Below are 16,021 nucleotides of genomic sequence, written 5' to 3' on the forward strand. Positions count from 1 at the left end.
TCCTGGCAACTCGCCGTCAGCGGCGTGACCAAATTTAGTTATCGACGTTGTGCGATATTCATATACACATCGCTACTGTCGCCGGTTGATAGACGGAAAATTTTCAGCAGCTCAGCAAATTTAAGGTAATTTAAGTGCGCAAATTGTTCTTTTAACATTGGTATTTTTATGTGGTTGTAATTGTATTATATGAAATACGTTGATGGGTATTCGTGCGTGTTGCTTGCATTTACGAAAAATGCATTAAAACTTGTGAAAGAAAAATCGATAGAGAAAAAATGGTGGGGGTTTCCTTTCTGGCAGACTGAAAAACATGACGTGACTAAAAGTACTTTTTCATGCATTCTATTAACAGATATAAACAGGCTATTATTCGACAGGCACAAATAAATAAATATACAGTCAAAGCTAATATTTGGCACAGCAATAAGAAAGTAATAGGAAGTAAATGTAAATGTAAGAACTGATTTGTCTTTGGGTCGAGAGGGACGATTGGATCGTTAACTGATTTGCATTGATTGGTAATTTGTCTTGTATGTTCCTTTCGTTTTACAGCAATTGCGTGGCAATGGCGAACAACAACTATGCCGGGTTCAACTACGGCGGTACCCAGTACAATACGGGACAGGTCACCTACCCGGCCGTAACCAATGCAACATATGCAAATGCGGCCGCATATCAAAATGCTGCTGTGGCTGCTGGCCAGGGCGGGGGCGGGTATGCAGCGGCCGGCGCCGGCGCTGGTGCTGCGGGCTATGGCGGCTATGGTGACTACCGGAGTGCCATGCAATCGTACGACGCCACCAAAACATTCTATCAGCAAGCGCCGGCCAGCTACAGCACGGCCTCAGCGGCAGCAGCAGCCGCAGCAGTTAGCAAGACACATTACTCGGCGCCGCCCGTCAAGAATCCCAACTCTGCACAAAAGGGCATGGGCAAAATAGACAAATCGAATGGTGGAGCCAAGCCACCACCAAATGTGGCGGGTGGCAATAATTATAGTGGCTATGATACGGCGCTCTACAATGCGGCCAGCATGTATGTGGCCCAGCAGCACCCAGGGCAGAAGCCAAACGGCGGCGGAAATAGCTGGTATCAGCGCAAGATGGGTCCCACGATTCCCGGCGCTGTTGCTTTACGGGGCTTACGTCCAAAGGCTCCCCCGCGCCCACAGCAGCTGCACTATTGCGAGGTGTGCAAAATCTCTTGTGCCGGCCCCCAAACGTACCGCGAACATTTGGAAGGCCAGAAGCACAAGAAGCGTGAGGCATCGCTTAAAATGCAGGCAAGCGCCACCAACAGCGCCCAGAACCGTGGCAACAACTATCACTGTGAACTTTGCGATGTCACCTGCACTGGCACCGATGCCTATGCGGCCCATGTGCGTGGCGCCAAACACCAGAAAGTGGTCAAGCTGCATCAGAAGCTGGGCAAGCCTATACCATCCGAGGAGCCGAAAAAAATGGGCAAGATAAACTTTGTGCCCGCTGCCGGGCCAAATGCGTCGGCTGCTGCAGCCGCAGCAGGCAAGTCTGATCAAGCCGAAACTGCGGCAGCCGCCGGCGGTGATGCTGCTGCAGCAGCAGCTGATAACATGGATGAGAATCTGGACGATTCGATGGGCGAGAATACGGACAACATTAAGCCCGTCGGTGGCGAGTATATTGAGGAAGTCAAGGACGATGAGGGCAAGATACTTAGCTTTAACTGTAAGCTATGCGACTGCAAGTTCAACGATCCGAATGCCAAAGAGATGCACATGAAAGGACGTCGCCATCGCTTGCAATACAAGCGCAAAGTACAGCCAGATTTGGTTGTTGACTTTAAGCCGACACCACGTCAGCGTCGTCTGGCCGAGGCTCGTGCGCAGCGTGCACTCATGTCCTCGCACCGTGGCGATGATCACGAGGCGGGAAACTACTGGGACGAACAGCGCAATCGTCAATACAATGAAGAGTATGACTACAATAATTGGATGTCACGCAGCTTTGGAGGTAAGGCCTTAGTAACATAACATAATTTCCGCATATATAACGAATCATCTATATCACAGGCGCTCAGCGCTTTGGACGCATGGGCAATGGACCGCCGCCACACTTTGGCATGATGCCTGGCGGCGGAAACGTGCGTCGTCCGGAAAGCACCGACGATCGCCACGCCATTGCGCGTCATGCCGAAATCTATCCCAAGGAGGAAGAACTCCAGACTATACAGCGCATTGTGTCTCACACAGAGCGTGCACTTAAACTCGTCTCGGATGCATTGGCCGAGCTTCCAACTCCTGCTGCTGCAGTCAGTGAGAGTGGACCGGCCGCTAAGAAGGAGAAGGCTGATAAGGCCTCGGAAAAGGATGGGCGCGATAACCAGATATTCTCATTCCACAAGGATGCCGACAATGGCGGAAATGTGGTACGCATCTTGAAGGGCGTCATGCGTGTTGGCTACCTGGCCAAGGGACTCTTGCTCCATGGCGACACAGCTGTTGAGCTAGTTGTCCTCTGTGCGGAAAAGCCAACGACAAGTCTGCTGCAGCGTGTGGCCAATGTGCTGCCCGACAAGCTTAAGGAGGTGGCAGGTAAGTTGCAGAGCATTCGGCGACATATATACCATATACATATACATGCATAAATATATCCCTTGATATATATACACATCTATATATATTTTGGTGTCCATTGTGAATATTGATTGCACTGCCCGTAAACAAGGGGCAAAAACTTTTTCCAGAGAAATGGCTATAAACAGAAGAAGCAGCTATCTGAATTCCTCTAGTCGGGAAAACTAAATTTACCATGGATATGTCTTAGGCTCTCCACACACGCTCACACTGTACATAACTGATTGACTTAATTAGACGTGTTTCACAACAATATGCACAGGAAATGTATGTACAACCCAAATAGGTCCGATCGATGAATAGAAATATAACGCAAGAAAACATAGTTGTTCTTCGGTTTGGAAGAATCCATATAGAAATCGACTTAAAGCAACTGTGGAATATAGTTTATATCGCTACTTACCTGCTTACTTCAAAGAATCGTCGAAGTAGTTCGAGTTGTTCTGTTAAATTTGGGTAGAAGATCGTTATTAGACATTTAGTAGTAATATCTGAAATGCAAATAGATATACATGTGCATTAGGGGAAAATACAATGAAATATGTCTTTATTTTAAATGGGGTATTCCTTTTAAAAAATGTGTGGGGGATTAAGAAGAGAGGAAGGTGTAGGCGGCACCATGAAATAGAATATATGAAAGTAGAGTATATATTAGATAAAATTATACGAAATATCAGGTATATTTCGTATATCCTATTTCCATATACTGTATTTCGCGGCCTCGTGCAGGCTAATTACATTTTGCAGCACACATAAATAATGAAATTACACTGCAACACAAATAAATTTATGCCTTAAACATTCCCATATATAAGACTTGTTTGAAAGAAGAAAAAAAGAAAAAATGATGTACATATTGGTATCAAATATTATTATGCGATGATCAATAGTATTTCCCGATGTGACTCCAAGACATATCCATGTCGAATAAAGCAACGCGACAAATTGCAAAAATCAAAAGCAGCAAATCCAAAACTTTCATTTTGCCTGGCCAAATTCACAGAATGTGAATTTCGCCAAAAAGAGAGTAAATACATTTCGGAGCGCAATGATGCTAGAAAAGCAATCCAAATATACAAATTATAATTACGAATGCACACAATGTGATAACTAATATAAACAAAAATTCAGTCCGTATGCGATGCGCAATTTGTGTGGAAAAAGTGAAATTATTAATGTATGTACATACTCTACTGCTACTAGAACTACTGTTGAGCCCTGTTGTTGTTGTTGCCGTGGCGGATTTAAATTTTGTTGACGACCAGAACCAACAACGAACAGAAACAACGAACAACAGCAGCCTAATAAAAGCCAAACTAGCAAGCCATAAAAAATAAAAACGTATTTGCCGTTTTCAGCTTCTCTCTCTGCAGGATAAGATTTGAGCCCTTAGCCTTGAGATGCTATCCACTCACACTACTCACACTCAGGTGTCTGTTAGCCGTCTATAGCTTTCCAAGCTGCTGCTGCTGCTACTCCTACTGCTACTGCTACTGCTGGTGGTGGAAATCGAATCAACGGATATCTCATAATCGTAATGGTAACACAAGCAGTACTCTGCTGGACTCTCTACACGCTGGCGGAAGCTAAAGCTAGCTAAGCGGCTGCGGAAGAGTTCATATGTGTGGAACAATGAAACTTTAACCAAATCAAAACAAACAATTGAACCAAAGGAATATATTTATACAAAGTTTGGGTGCTCGCTCTGTTGTGCTCTGTTGTTGTTCTACTGTACTAGCCATACACACGCACACACACACACACATCATAGAATCAATCATCAACAGCACAGAAATCCACTCTTTTTCCCCGTTTCCACTTCCAATGCGAAGAAACTTTGTGTAAATAAAGTCCTTTGAAATATATTATATTAAGCTCAAGGCAGCTTTAAATATAAATATATATGTATATACAGCCGACCTGCTGAAGCAATGCGATTGATCCACACAGACAGACGCATAGAAGGCGCTTTGATGATGGTACAGACACATGGAATATATAGTATATGTGTGTGTTATCCTATAATGGTATACATATATCTATATAATATTTATCAGCCAAAATTGTTGCGCCCCTGTAAAATGGGCATCTCCACCTACCTCAATAGAGAAAATATCGATGCCTATGCAAGCATCCGTTTTGTGTGTATCAAACTTGATTGTGTATAACTATGTGAAAACTAAGCTAACGAAAAATTGCGACCGAAATTTGTGTTGCGAACGGTGAATGCTGACCTGACCGATGACTAATTAGTGAACTGAGCGTGGCTAGTCATTCAATCAATCCGCAAATAAACGAAAAATTTCGGTCAATGTTTTTTAATTTATGTTCATTATTTTTTTTTTTTTTTTTGTTGGCAATAAAACTAACCAAACAGCCAGCCACGCGCTCTAAGTGGAATTGCAATTCCATTTCAATTTTCGACTCTTGTTTGCAATTCCGTTTACGAGGCCGAGGTGGAGGTGGCTGCCCCGCCGGCTGCCCGGTCCGATCCCAGCACGCAAGTCATAGAACACGTTAAATACTTGTAATATATATATATAAATATATACTGGTGATATGTATGTTTGCTGGGAACAGAGCGGAATTCGTTATCCGTGGAACGTAGGAAGAAACAAACATTTACATTTTGCTTTTGAGATTATCAGATGTGCATCTTCATGTCTTGTATATATAAATAGTTTGTGGGCCCACACATGGAATTATCTATCATCTACTCAACAATGTTTGTCTCTTTTCTAAGCCGAACTTTTCGCGTAGTTAAACTTGTTAATGCTTCTTTTTTTCTATTGTCCAGTACCGATCGAAACTAACACATGGCTAAAAACTTTCCGTTTCAGGTGACACACAGGTCAACTATCGCGTCGAGGTGAACGCCGAAGAGGCTGCCGTAATAGTGCTCGATGAAGTGGTCGCGGTTAAGATAACACTCACATCACCTTTGCTCCGCGAATCCTGCGAGGGTGTCGGCAAGCCGGAGGATGCTGCATCGGCTTCGACAGGTGCCGAAACTGACTTTTTGCCACGCGAGCCGTGTCTGCGGGTGCGTTATCCATTCAAGGATCGTAATGCTTAATAATAAACTAAAGCATTTCAATCATAATAACCTTATGTCACCAGAATTATATATTTATATATATTTTGCTTCTTTTGCAGGCACTCGCCGATCTGCGCCACGCCAAATGGTTCCAGGCACGTGCAACCGGATTGCAATCGTGCGTGATGGTTATTCGCATATTACGTGATCTTTGCCAGCGCGTTTCTTCGTGGCAGTCACTGCCACAGTGGTCGTTGGAGTTGCTTGTGGAGAAAGTTATTTCATCGGCTGGCTTCCCCATCTCACCCGGCGACTGCTTGCGTCGCATTATGGAGGCTTTGTCTTCGGGCTTTTTGATCAATGGGCCTGGGCTGCTGGATCCGTGTGAAAAGGATCCAACCGATGCTCTGCAGCAACTCACCAAGCAGGAGCGCGAAGATCTCACTGTCTCGTCACAGTTATTCCTGCGTTACATTGCTTTCCGTCAGATGTTTAAAGTTCTTGGCATGGATCAGCTGCCGGCCATGAAATATCCGATGCGTCCATGGCGCATCAATCGCAAACGACGTCGCTCATCAGGCAAGGCTGGAGCATCCGGCACCGACGCGGATCCCGCCGACATCGAAGAGACCGGTTCCGATGAGAAGGTGGCCAAGAAGGATACAACCCCAACTGCTCCCGCTACGGCATAAGTGCTAAGCAATTCATCAATAGGAATATGTAGCCGTCAACAAATATGAATAACAATTTTTTTCTCAATCTAATTGCGTTACAAAATACGATCAATAACTATAACAATTTCCATTCACACTAATTACATTTGGGCACTCATTAATTGTATCCAACATATTGCCCAATTTGAAAGCAATAGCATTAAATAGGATCCCTCAACTAACAATATTTAACAAGATAATTAAAGGCATCTTTCTACACTATGTAGAAATTAATGCAAAATGTATTCGATTAGCCGTGGAGGCGTTGATCCTCTATAAGCATAAACTATATATACTCAACTGCCTCCACGCGTTTCAAATAATAAAAAAGCAAAAAACAAATTTTAATAAAAATACCTATACAATTTAAACAAGCGTGCCTTTTTATTTACAAAAAGTTTTGCCATTTTGAGGACTCCTTTTTATACGCTACGAATTCGTTTTGAGATGTACGCTTTCTGGAAACACTTTGCTTTCTGGGTAATGAAATATTACCTGGCTCATCCTGGTCTTGTTCTTGGGAATGTCTTTTAGGAGCAAACCGATTTTCTGCAATGGGTTCATCAACATAATCAGCCCATTTGCTTGGACCTTTGATGCGATGAGATGGCGGCAGCTGCGCATCAGAAAAACTGTCGCATTCCACATTTTGAAGCGCCTCCAAGATTTTACGCTCTTCCTGGGCTTGTTGCTTTTGTCCATGCTCCAGGTTTAGCTGTTGCACCTTTGCACGGCATTCAGCGCCAGAACCACGAAAGAACTCCTTGTGTACCATCTGTTTAAAGCGGCAAACTTTACACTCCCATTTGTTTGTCTTCTTGACAATGTCCACCTACGTATTCGGACATTAGGGCCATTTATTGTTAAAATGTTTTAGTATCGAACCTGATATAAACTGCACTCCACACATTGTAAAACGCGTATTTGCTGAGACATACTGTATAATATATAAATATAATAAAATCGAATATTGCTTTAGTTTTGGGTTGTTTTTTAAATAGACGCCGGCAGCCGGACGCGTGTACAGCGTTGCCATATTGCATTATTCAATTTCGGCTAAGCAGCTGTTTTGGCGGTCGGTCTGTAATGAATCTAACGATGGATTAACAGCTGTAGGGATCAATTTTCACCGGTTTCATTATAAACTAGTAACCGATTAAAGCAACAGTTACTAACACACTTTTACAGTAAATTAATTTAGTACAATAAATATTTCATGTATTAAACTAATAAGCGAGCTATAGCGTTTTTTCCTAGCTGTACTAGCTCTCGCTGTTATTAACATTTCTGTCACATGTTAAGCTATGGAGAGTCATCTGCTATGCTAACATTCATCGTTTTGCCTTGCGTCGTCACGGCGGCTAGTGCTTTATCGGGATGAGATTGGTAAAACCTAAAATAACAAGTCAACGGAAATGACAATGTAAATTAATCTAAATGATACCATTGCAGTACTGCCTCAGCGGTGACTTAGCAAAACCATGCTACATCATCACATTCAAGGGACTCCGCATAATGCTGGACTGCGGCTTGACAGAGCAAACAGTTTTAAACTTCCTGCCATTACCCTTCGTCCAAAGCCTGAAGCTTTCTAATCTGCCGAACTTTGTGCCCAGCAGCGACCATGATCCTCAAATGGATGGTGAACTCAAGGAGTGCTGCGGCCGAGTGTTTGTGGACTCGGTGCCGGAGTTCAATTTGCCGATGGATAAAATGCTCGATTTTAGTGAATTAGATGTCATACTTATCTCAAACTATCTAAACATGCTGGCCCTGCCGTACATTACGGAGAACACGGGCTTCAAAGGCAAGGTCTACGCAACGGAGCCAACGCTACAGATTGGCCGATTTTTTCTCGAAGAGCTGGTGGATTACATTGAAGTGTCGCCAAAGGCCTGCACGGCACGTCTGTGGAAGGAGAAGCTTCATTTGCTGCCCAGCCCATTGAACGAAGCCTTTCGTGCAAAGAAGTGGCGCACTATTTTCAGTCTAAAGGATGTCCAGGGAAGTCTATCTAAAGTGACCATCATGGGTTATGATGAGAAATTGGATATACTGGGCGCCTTTATAGCAACTCCCGTCAGTTCTGGCTACTGTCTGGGCTCCAGCAATTGGGTGCTGAGTACTGCGCATGAGAAGATTTGCTACGTGAGCGGCTCCTCGACGTTAACAACGCACCCGCGTCCCATCAATCAGTCGGCACTCAAGCATGCCGATGTACTGATTATGACCGGCTTAACGCAGGCGCCAACAGTTAATCCAGACACAAAGCTGGGCGAATTGTGCATGAACGTGGCACTGACGATACGTAACAACGGCTCAGCTCTGATACCATGTTACCCATCGGGCGTGGTCTACGACTTGTTTGAGTGCCTTACGCAGAATCTAGAGAATGCCGGTCTCAACAATGTGCCCATGTTCTTCATATCGCCAGTGGCGGACAGTTCGCTGGCATACTCCAACATTTTGGCCGAATGGCTGAGCTCGGCCAAGCAGAACAAAGTGTATCTGCCCGATGACCCCTTTCCGCACGCCTTCTACCTGCGCAATTCCAAGCTGAAGCACTATAACCATGTCTTCTCTGAGGGCTTCAGCAAGGACTTCAGACAGGTGAGATTACCGTAAATCCAAATTTGACTGCTTAACGTATCTTTTCCCGTTTTTCTGGGGTCAGCCCTGTGTTGTGTTTTGCGGTCATCCTAGCCTGCGTTTCGGTGATGCTGTGCATTTCATTGAAATGTGGGGTAATAATCCAAACAACTCGATTATATTTACGGAACCTGATTTTCCATACCTGCAAGTATTGGCGCCATTCCAGCCGCTGGCTATGAAAGCCTTTTACTGTCCCATCGACACCTCACTGAACTACCAGCAGGCCAACAAGCTGATCAAGGAGCTAAAGCCCAATGTGCTGGTTATACCGGAAGCATACACAAAGCCACATCCCGCGGCGGCCAATCTGTTTATTGAACAGCCGGACAAGAAAATCATTACCTTCAAATGCGGAGAGATCATCAGGTTGCCACTAAAACGCAAGCTGGATCGCATTTACATTGCCTCAGAACTCGCACAGAAGATATTGGCACGTGAGGTTGTGGCTGGTGTCTCGCTATCCACACTCACGGGTGTGCTGCAGGTGAAAGACAAGGTGCACTGCATCCAGCCGTGTGCAGACAGCATCAAAGATGAGCCCACTACAAGCAGCGGTGGCCTGAGCGCTGCGCCCTCCAAAGAGGATGTGCTTAAGAATGTCAAATATGAGTATGGCAGCATCGATGTGGACGCACTGATGAAGCGTTTGGCTCAGGATGGTTTCTCAAACATCAAAATGGATCGCAGCGGCGGCAATCTCACGCTGCAGCTGATCAATGAAGACACCACGATCAAGTTCGAGGACAATGAAACTCACATTATATGTGGCGGCAAGCCAACGACGCGTCTCAAAGTACGCGACACGCTGCTAAAGTGCTTACAGAGTTTCTAGAAATCTTTAAATATAAAATGTATTACCTTTTACGCAACCGACCTATAAAAACAATAATATAGAACTATTTCTTATTAGACAGAATGCCCGAACACCGCTTGCAGATCTCCTGCTCGGGCTCGACGACGCTATAGCGCCGACAGCGTGGACAAAGCGGCGCGGTGAGCGTCTGCAGCGTAACCACAGCTGCATCCGTTGCAGCGTCCAACGGAGTCTGCAACGTGGCACTGCCTACTTGCAGAATCTCGCAGAGCTCCGAGTTCGCAATGGGCACATTCAACTGGCCATGTAATGCAGAGAGCATTTCCAATTGTTGCGGTGAACCACATTTGATGTTCACTGCGAGATGCCAGCTGTTGACATCGCCGGCCTGTTGGTTCACAAGGCGCTTAATATCTAATGCTGCATTTACTATCTGGTTGGCCTGCACATTTTCCCAATCCTTATCAGCTTGCACTGATTCCTCGTAAAAGGCGCTGCCAGTTGGATCGAAGTAGCTCCAGCTTTCCTCGATTAGATACGGCGTTATGGGCCACAGTGCCTTGCAAAGCTGCCTATAGCAGTGGCTCAGTGTGTAGCGAATGGCTTGCAGCTCCTGGTTGTTGCCACAGTATAGTCGATCCTTGATCAAATGCACATAAATGCCTGACACCTGGTTGGCAATAAAATTCTGAATGCTGGCCACAACTCGATTATACTCATAGCCATTATAAAGCTTCTGGATCTGTGGCATTAAAATGAATAAATTAATAATCGCTCTTCTGTTTGTTGCATTGTTGACTTACCTCCTGCTCAAAGCCCAACAAGTTGTGTAACAGATACTTGTTCAAATAGCTATCATTCAGCGTGGGATCGGACAGCTTGTGCTCCTTCTGATTGACGACTCCGTTCAGGTAGCGCAGTGTACCGCGCACTTTGCTAAGATTCTCGGCCGATTGCTGCAGCAGTTTATCGCTGACCGTGATGGACATGTGCTGGGTGCCGTGGAAGGCCACCCACCAACGCAGCACATCTGTGCCATATTTCTTGGTTATCTGCTTGGGCGAGATGACATTGCCCAGTGACTTGGACATTTTGTGGCCCTTTTCGTCCACCGTAAAGCCATGCACAAAGAGAGCCCTACAAAAGAAAAAGAGTTAGTTGCACATTTAAGATAGTTTTTAATTAAAAAATACTCACCTATAGGGCGCACAGTTGCGTGCCGCTATGCTCATCAAGAGCGAGGACTGAAACCAGCCAGTGAACTGATCGTAGCCTTCCAGATAAAGATCAGCCACTTGTTGTGATTGCTCCTTTAGCACCGCGGACCAAGTACTGCCTGAATCGAACCATATGTCAAATATATCGTTGCCCTTGATCAGCTGATTTGCCTCACAGCCCAGTTTCTTTAAGAGATCAGCCGGCAGCAGCTCCTCTAGCGGCTTGGACCACCAAAAGTCCATGGAGCCCTCGGTGCGCAACAAGCCACACAGATGCTCAATTAAAGCAGCATTTAGCACCACCTGATTGTTGTCTCGTCTGTACAACACGGGTATGGGCACGCCCCAAGCACGCTGTCTGGATATGCACCAATAGGGCCGCTTGTGCAGCTGCGTCAACAGCGCCTTTTTACTAGACTCGGCATTAGCGCGCGGATAGATATCCACCTGTTCCAAAGCAGCAGCTGCAGGCGCCTTTAGTTTATCTGTATTTATAAACCACTGCTCACTGGCCCGAATTATAACCGGTTGCTTGGTACGCCAGTCAATCGGATAGGAATGCTCAAACTGCGAGGCATGCACAACGTCCTCGGCTATGTGTTGCAAAACCAGGGGATTGCCCTGCGCCAGCACCGACTGACCGCGCAGAAATGCAGGCGCCTCTTCTGTATAAACGCCCGACTCGTTGACGTAACACTTGACAGGCAATTTCTTGGCTAGGCTAATCAGAAAGTCATCGGGCCCGTGCGCAGGTGCCGTGTGCACCAGGCCCGTTCCCTTGCTGTCTTGCACATGAGTTGCGTCAAAAAATGGCAGATTTGGTTGGGTCTTGTCAATGGGATGTTGATAGCTGCAATCACTTAAGGCGCTGCCAGCCAAACGCTCCACAATCTCACACTGAAGCTGCGTGCTGGCCTCAAAATCTGCAATGAGTGCTGTCGCCATTAAGTAAAGCTCATTTGGTCCGCGGTCCAACAGCCTGACCAGCACATAATCCAACGCGCTATTATAGCAGATTGCCTGATTACTGGGCAGGGTCCAAGGCGTTGTGGTCCAGACCAGCGCATAGATTTGTTTGCCCTGCGCCGCTTCAATCGCCGACAAGCCGTTCAACGCGCAGCGCAAGTAAACCGAGGGGCTTTTGAAATTTGCATCATACTCCAGTTCCGCTTCGGCCAGCGCAGTTCTTTAAAAAATAACAGAGCACTTGGGAACCAATTCTTTTAGAGTGGTGGCAGTGTAGCTTACTTGGAGGAGGGTGACCAGTAGACGGGCTTCAGATCTCGATAGACAAGACCGCGCTCGTAGAGATTATAAAACATGTGCAGCTGGTTGGCAATAAACTCGGGTCTGAAGGTCAAATAGATGTCTTCTGGCTGCCAGTTGGCCAGTATGCCCCAGCTACGAAATTCCGCCTTCTGCGAATCGATGGCCTCCAAGGCAAAGGCGCGCGCTGCAATGACAAGAAGTTACACAAGTTTGCAACCTGTTAACACATTCACTCACATTTCCGCCGTGTGTCCAACGCATTCTGGTCGCCGGCCGTTGAGCTGGTTGCCTTTAGCTCAATGGGCAATCCGTGGCAATCCCAGCCGGGTATGTAGTTAACCTGCTGTCCGTGTACCACACGTTGACGCAACGTAATATCCTTGAGTATCTTGTTGACGGCGTGGCCCATGTGCAGCTGCCCATTGGCATAGGGCGGCCCATCGTGCAGCACAAAGGTTGGCTTACGCTTGTGCTGTTCCTGGTACTTGTAGGCGGGCGCAATCTTATGCTGCAAAGGAGCATTTGGTACATTTGAACAATCTGTGAAGACTTCTTGATATAAAAACTCACGTCGAGAATTTGTCGTTCCTGTTCCTCACGTTTGGCCGCACTCAAGCGAGTCGGAAATCGCGTTCTGGGCAGGTTTATTGTGTCTGTATATTTATTTGCATCTTTCTTGGCTGGTTTCACAGAATATAGGCGTGTGCCAAGGCGAAAATGAAAGGCACGCAACATTTTGCACGTAACCACAACAATTTAGCCGGCCCGAAACGAAATCAGCTGTTCGAACAGCTCAGTCCGAACAAAATCAGCTGTTCGAACAGCTCAGTCCGAAAACAAATCAGCTGTTCGAACAGCTCAGTCCGAACAGTTCGAATAGCTCGGAGCGAAATAAATTGCGCGCAACATTAAATTTAAAATTGTAATAAATAAACACATAATTTTGTATGTGTAATTAGTCAATATTATTAATTATATTATAACTTGGTTTTTTTTATATTTAAAAAGGATTAGACAAAATCTTTTACTTGTCGCATGTTTTTTAACATTATACAAATAACTCTTCGGTAAACTTGTTATAGGAAATGGATATTTCAATTATATTGTACAAACATAATACAAAATTTATTATTTCTTGTCTTTTGGTTCATCCTTCTTGTCTTTTGGTGTATCCTTCTTGTCTTTAGATGCATCCTTCTTGTCTTTTGATGCATCCTTCTTGTCTTTTGATTCATCTTTCTTGTTCTTAGCTTCTGATTTTGGTTGCTCATTTTTGGGCTTGTCCTTGTCATCTTTGCCCTTCTCGGGCTTCTTTTCCTTGGAATCCTTAGCTTCTGCTTTAGCGTCCGCTTTAGCTTCTGCTTTGGGTTCCTTGTCGTCCGCCTTACCCTTTTCCCCATCCTTCTTTCCTTTGTCATCTTTGGCTGGTGGCTTGGCAGGTCCATCGGGAGCCATGCTAGCTGCCAATTGATTTGCCTTGGCCAGCACCTCGTCTATGTCGCCGACCATATAGAATGCAATTTCCGGTATGTCATCATATTCCCCGTTTAGCAAACGCTTAAAACCATCCACTGATTTCTCTACAGGCACCGACTTGCCCGGATGACCAGTAAATACCTCGGCCACATGGAACGGCTGAGAGAGAAAGCGTTGCATTTTACGAGCCCGTGCCACAGTTAGTTTGTCCTCCTCAGAGAGTTCGTCCATGCCCAGAATAGCGATGATATCTTGCAGGGACTTGTAGCCCTGCAATGTCTTCTGCACGGCTCGGGCGACATTATAGTGTTCATCACCCACAATGTCGGGATCGAGAACTCGAGACGTAGAATCAAGCGGATCCACTGCCGGATAAATGCCCAGTTCGGCAATCGGACGCGATAACACAGTAGTTGCATCCAAGTGGGAGAACGTGGCGGCCGGCGCCGGATCACTCAAATCATCGGCAGGCACATAGACCGCCTGAACGGATGTAATCGAACCATTTTTGGTGCTGGTAATACGCTCTTGCATCATGCCCATGTCGGTGGCCAGCGTGGGCTGGTACCCAACGGCGGAGGGTATTCGACCCAATAGCGCAGACACCTCTGAGCCGGCCTGGGTGAACCGAAAGATGTTGTCTATGAAAAGCAATACGTCCTGTCCATCGATGTCCCGAAAGTATTCGGCAATGGTCAAACCAGTCAAAACCACACGACTGCGCGCTCCCGGCGGCTCGTTCATCTGGCCATAGACGAGCGCCACTTTCGAACTGTCGTCCTCAAGAGAAATCACCTTGGTCTCGATCATTTCGTGATACAGATCGTTACCCTCCCGTGTACGCTCCCCGGCGCCAACGAACACCGAATAGCCGCCGTGCGATTTGGCAATATTACTGATTAGTTCCATAATTAGCACCGTTTTGCCCACGCCAGCACCACCGAAGAGACCAATTTTTCCGCCCTTTACGTAGGGTGCCAGGAGATCGATTACTTTGATGCCTGTCTCCAATATCTCCGGCTTAACATTTAAATCAATCAAATCCGGAGCTTCATTATGAATGAAAGAGTAAAACTCGCTCTTAATCTCGCCGCGCTCGTCTATCGGATCACCCACCACGTTCAGAATGCGACCCAATACCACTTTTCCCACGGGCACTCGAATGGGATATCCGGTATCTAAAACTTTCTGGCCACGCCTTAGACCATCTGTAGAATCCATAGCGACGCAGCGGACCACATTATTGCCCAAATGATGTAAGACCTAAATTGCTTTTTGAGTAAAAAATAACGAATGTATTGAATGAACCGATTACCTCTAATACCAGACGACCGATTGGCGCATCTTGTACCTCCATGGCATTCAGCACTTCGGGCACCTCCTCCGGAAAATAAACATCAATGACGGGTCCAATAACGGCATGGATAATGCCCTCGCGGCGTTTGCCAAGCAACTGTCCCGCAGCTGCTCCAGACCCTTCGCCGCCCGGCTTGCCTTTACCAGCCTCATCTTCACAAGTATCATCTTTTCCTCCACCGTCTAAATGTTCATTGACAAATAACTTAGGGGACGCCCATCATAGATATTTTTGGCACTTACCGCTTACTTTTTCAGCAACTACTTCCTTCTTGTCATCCTCGGGGCACAAGGGCTTAAAGAAGGACTCATCGGTCTTACATTTGTCGTCTTCATCCGCGGAGAGCATGCGCCCAGTATGAAGTGTGCGCGTCTGTAATGAGAGTTTCACGTTTGCCGCCTGCCCTTGCGGGCTTAACCCTCCTGGCTGACTTGTCTTAAATCCAATTCTGGCACAGGCTTTAAATAATTAACCCAGCTCAGTAAACTTTACAGGTCACAAGTGCCAAATTCCTACGCTTACCCGTAGCCAATCTTGCCCAAATCAACATATTGAAAATATTTTGCCTTTATACTTGAAAAAAGAACGGGTCTTATTATTAGTTTTTAATATATTTTCAATGTATTTTTTTAATTTCGCATTTAGTTATTAATTGCACTTGAGTCAACCACGTTTGCAAATGAAAGTTTATTTTTTATGAGAATTTTTCAATCTTCTGCTCAGTCAAGGCCTTCTATTCCGTTTCCCGTTAAAGCGAATTTAGTGTTGAAAATACAGTAAGAACACTTATCGAAACATTTTAATTTTATATCGATAAGATGTAACTAAATCGAATTAAGTATTGTAAGTACGATAAATATATCTATCGA

At 45.6% G+C, this 16,021-nt stretch overlaps 5 protein-coding genes across 7 annotated transcripts; 2 read left to right on the plus strand and 3 right to left on the minus strand.

Moving 5' to 3' along the window:
- Positions 1 to 49: 49 nt before the first annotated feature.
- On the plus strand, positions 50 to 6,712 carry LOC115770096 (zinc finger RNA-binding protein). 3 transcript variants are annotated; one of them, XR_004018810.1, is made up of 5 exons: positions 50 to 125; positions 556 to 1,994; positions 2,054 to 2,575; positions 3,976 to 4,157; positions 5,458 to 5,525. XR_004018810.1 is itself a non-coding variant. In XM_030715205.1 (5 exons), the coding sequence occupies exons 2-5, from the start codon at positions 569 to 571 to the stop codon at positions 6,344 to 6,346; spliced, it is 2,724 nt and encodes a 907-aa protein (XP_030571065.1). In that variant the 5' UTR covers positions 53 to 125; positions 556 to 568; the 3' UTR covers positions 6,347 to 6,712. The 3 variants fall into 3 exon arrangements, 2 of the variants coding, with proteins under 2 accessions (XP_030571065.1, XP_030571066.1); XM_030715205.1 differs by lacking the exon at positions 3,976 to 4,157 and adding an exon at positions 5,774 to 6,712 and having other exon boundaries at positions 53 to 125; positions 5,458 to 5,660; XM_030715206.1 differs by lacking the exons at positions 50 to 125; positions 3,976 to 4,157 and adding exons at positions 379 to 456; positions 5,774 to 6,712 and having other exon boundaries at positions 5,458 to 5,660.
- A 43-nt stretch (positions 6,713 to 6,755) lies between these two features.
- Positions 6,756 to 7,486, minus strand: LOC115770293 (MRN complex-interacting protein). Its single transcript, XM_030715528.1, has 2 exons — positions 7,253 to 7,486; positions 6,756 to 7,199 (listed from the first exon to the last, which is right to left on the minus strand). Exons 1-2 carry the CDS (start codon positions 7,301 to 7,303, stop codon positions 6,756 to 6,758), a joined length of 495 nt encoding a protein of 164 aa, XP_030571388.1. The 5' UTR covers positions 7,304 to 7,486.
- Positions 7,487 to 7,691: 205 nt separating this feature from the next.
- LOC115770050 (integrator complex subunit 9) lies at positions 7,692 to 9,883 on the plus strand. Its single transcript, XM_030715133.1, has 3 exons — positions 7,692 to 7,753; positions 7,820 to 8,977; positions 9,042 to 9,883. The coding sequence occupies exons 1-3, from the start codon at positions 7,745 to 7,747 to the stop codon at positions 9,849 to 9,851; spliced, it is 1,977 nt and encodes a 658-aa protein (XP_030570993.1). The 5' UTR covers positions 7,692 to 7,744; the 3' UTR covers positions 9,852 to 9,883.
- LOC115770048 (isoleucine--tRNA ligase, mitochondrial) lies at positions 9,851 to 13,237 on the minus strand. The gene is made up of 6 exons (XM_030715131.1): positions 12,890 to 13,237; positions 12,557 to 12,827; positions 12,299 to 12,503; positions 11,031 to 12,236; positions 10,637 to 10,970; positions 9,851 to 10,575 (listed from the first exon to the last, which is right to left on the minus strand). Exons 1-6 carry the CDS (start codon positions 13,052 to 13,054, stop codon positions 9,916 to 9,918), a joined length of 2,841 nt encoding a protein of 946 aa, XP_030570991.1. The 5' UTR covers positions 13,055 to 13,237; the 3' UTR covers positions 9,851 to 9,915.
- A 56-nt stretch (positions 13,238 to 13,293) lies between these two features.
- On the minus strand, positions 13,294 to 15,862 carry LOC115770049 (ATP synthase subunit beta, mitochondrial). Its single transcript, XM_030715132.1, has 4 exons — positions 15,675 to 15,862; positions 15,395 to 15,610; positions 15,111 to 15,334; positions 13,294 to 15,058 (listed from the first exon to the last, which is right to left on the minus strand). Exons 1-4 carry the CDS (start codon positions 15,700 to 15,702, stop codon positions 13,448 to 13,450), a joined length of 2,079 nt encoding a protein of 692 aa, XP_030570992.1. The 5' UTR covers positions 15,703 to 15,862; the 3' UTR covers positions 13,294 to 13,447.
- Between the last annotated feature and the right edge of the window lie 159 nt (positions 15,863 to 16,021).

The sequence above is a fragment of the Drosophila novamexicana genome, unplaced genomic scaffold (assembly GCF_003285875.2).
Source record: "Drosophila novamexicana strain 15010-1031.04,08,12 unplaced genomic scaffold, DnovRS2.1 tig00004555-arrow-pilon, whole genome shotgun sequence".
In the NCBI taxonomy this organism is placed as follows: domain Eukaryota; kingdom Metazoa; phylum Arthropoda; class Insecta; order Diptera; family Drosophilidae; genus Drosophila; species Drosophila novamexicana.

What these genes read in the sequence shown, in the direction of transcription:
- LOC115770096 (XM_030715205.1), top strand. Translation starts at nt 569, where the DNA reads ATGGCGAACAACAACTATGCCGGGTTCAACTACGGCGGTACCCAGTAC. An exon ending in CAAGCTTAAGGAGGTGGCAG is followed by an intron (nt 2,576 to 5,457) that starts GTAAGTTGCAGA and finishes TTTCCGTTTCAG; the next exon opens with GTGACACACAGGTCAACTAT. An exon ending in CACGCGAGCCGTGTCTGCGG is followed by an intron (nt 5,661 to 5,773) that starts GTGCGTTATCCA and finishes CTTCTTTTGCAG; the next exon opens with GCACTCGCCGATCTGCGCCA.
- LOC115770293 (XM_030715528.1), bottom strand. Translation starts at nt 7,303, where the DNA reads ATGTCTCAGCAAATACGCGTTTTACAATGTGTGGAGTGCAGTTTATAT. An exon ending in TGGAGTGCAGTTTATATCAG is followed by an intron (nt 7,200 to 7,252) that starts GTTCGATACTAA and finishes CCGAATACGTAG; the next exon opens with GTGGACATTGTCAAGAAGAC.
- LOC115770050 (XM_030715133.1), top strand. An exon ending in TCAGCAAGGACTTCAGACAG is followed by an intron (nt 8,978 to 9,041) that starts GTGAGATTACCG and finishes TTCTGGGGTCAG; the next exon opens with CCCTGTGTTGTGTTTTGCGG.
- LOC115770048 (XM_030715131.1), bottom strand. Translation starts at nt 13,054, where the DNA reads ATGTTGCGTGCCTTTCATTTTCGCCTTGGCACACGCCTATATTCTGTG. An exon ending in AGGAACGACAAATTCTCGAC is followed by an intron (nt 12,828 to 12,889) that starts GTGAGTTTTTAT and finishes GCTCCTTTGCAG; the next exon opens with CATAAGATTGCGCCCGCCTA. An exon ending in TACTGGTCACCCTCCTCCAA is followed by an intron (nt 12,237 to 12,298) that starts GTAAGCTACACT and finishes TATTTTTTAAAG; the next exon opens with AACTGCGCTGGCCGAAGCGG.
- LOC115770049 (XM_030715132.1), bottom strand. Translation starts at nt 15,702, where the DNA reads ATGTTGATTTGGGCAAGATTGGCTACGG. An exon ending in TTGGGCAAGATTGGCTACGG is followed by an intron (nt 15,611 to 15,674) that starts GTAAGCGTAGGA and finishes AATTATTTAAAG; the next exon opens with CCTGTGCCAGAATTGGATTT. An exon ending in TCGGTCGTCTGGTATTAGAG is followed by an intron (nt 15,059 to 15,110) that starts GTAATCGGTTCA and finishes AAAGCAATTTAG; the next exon opens with GTCTTACATCATTTGGGCAA.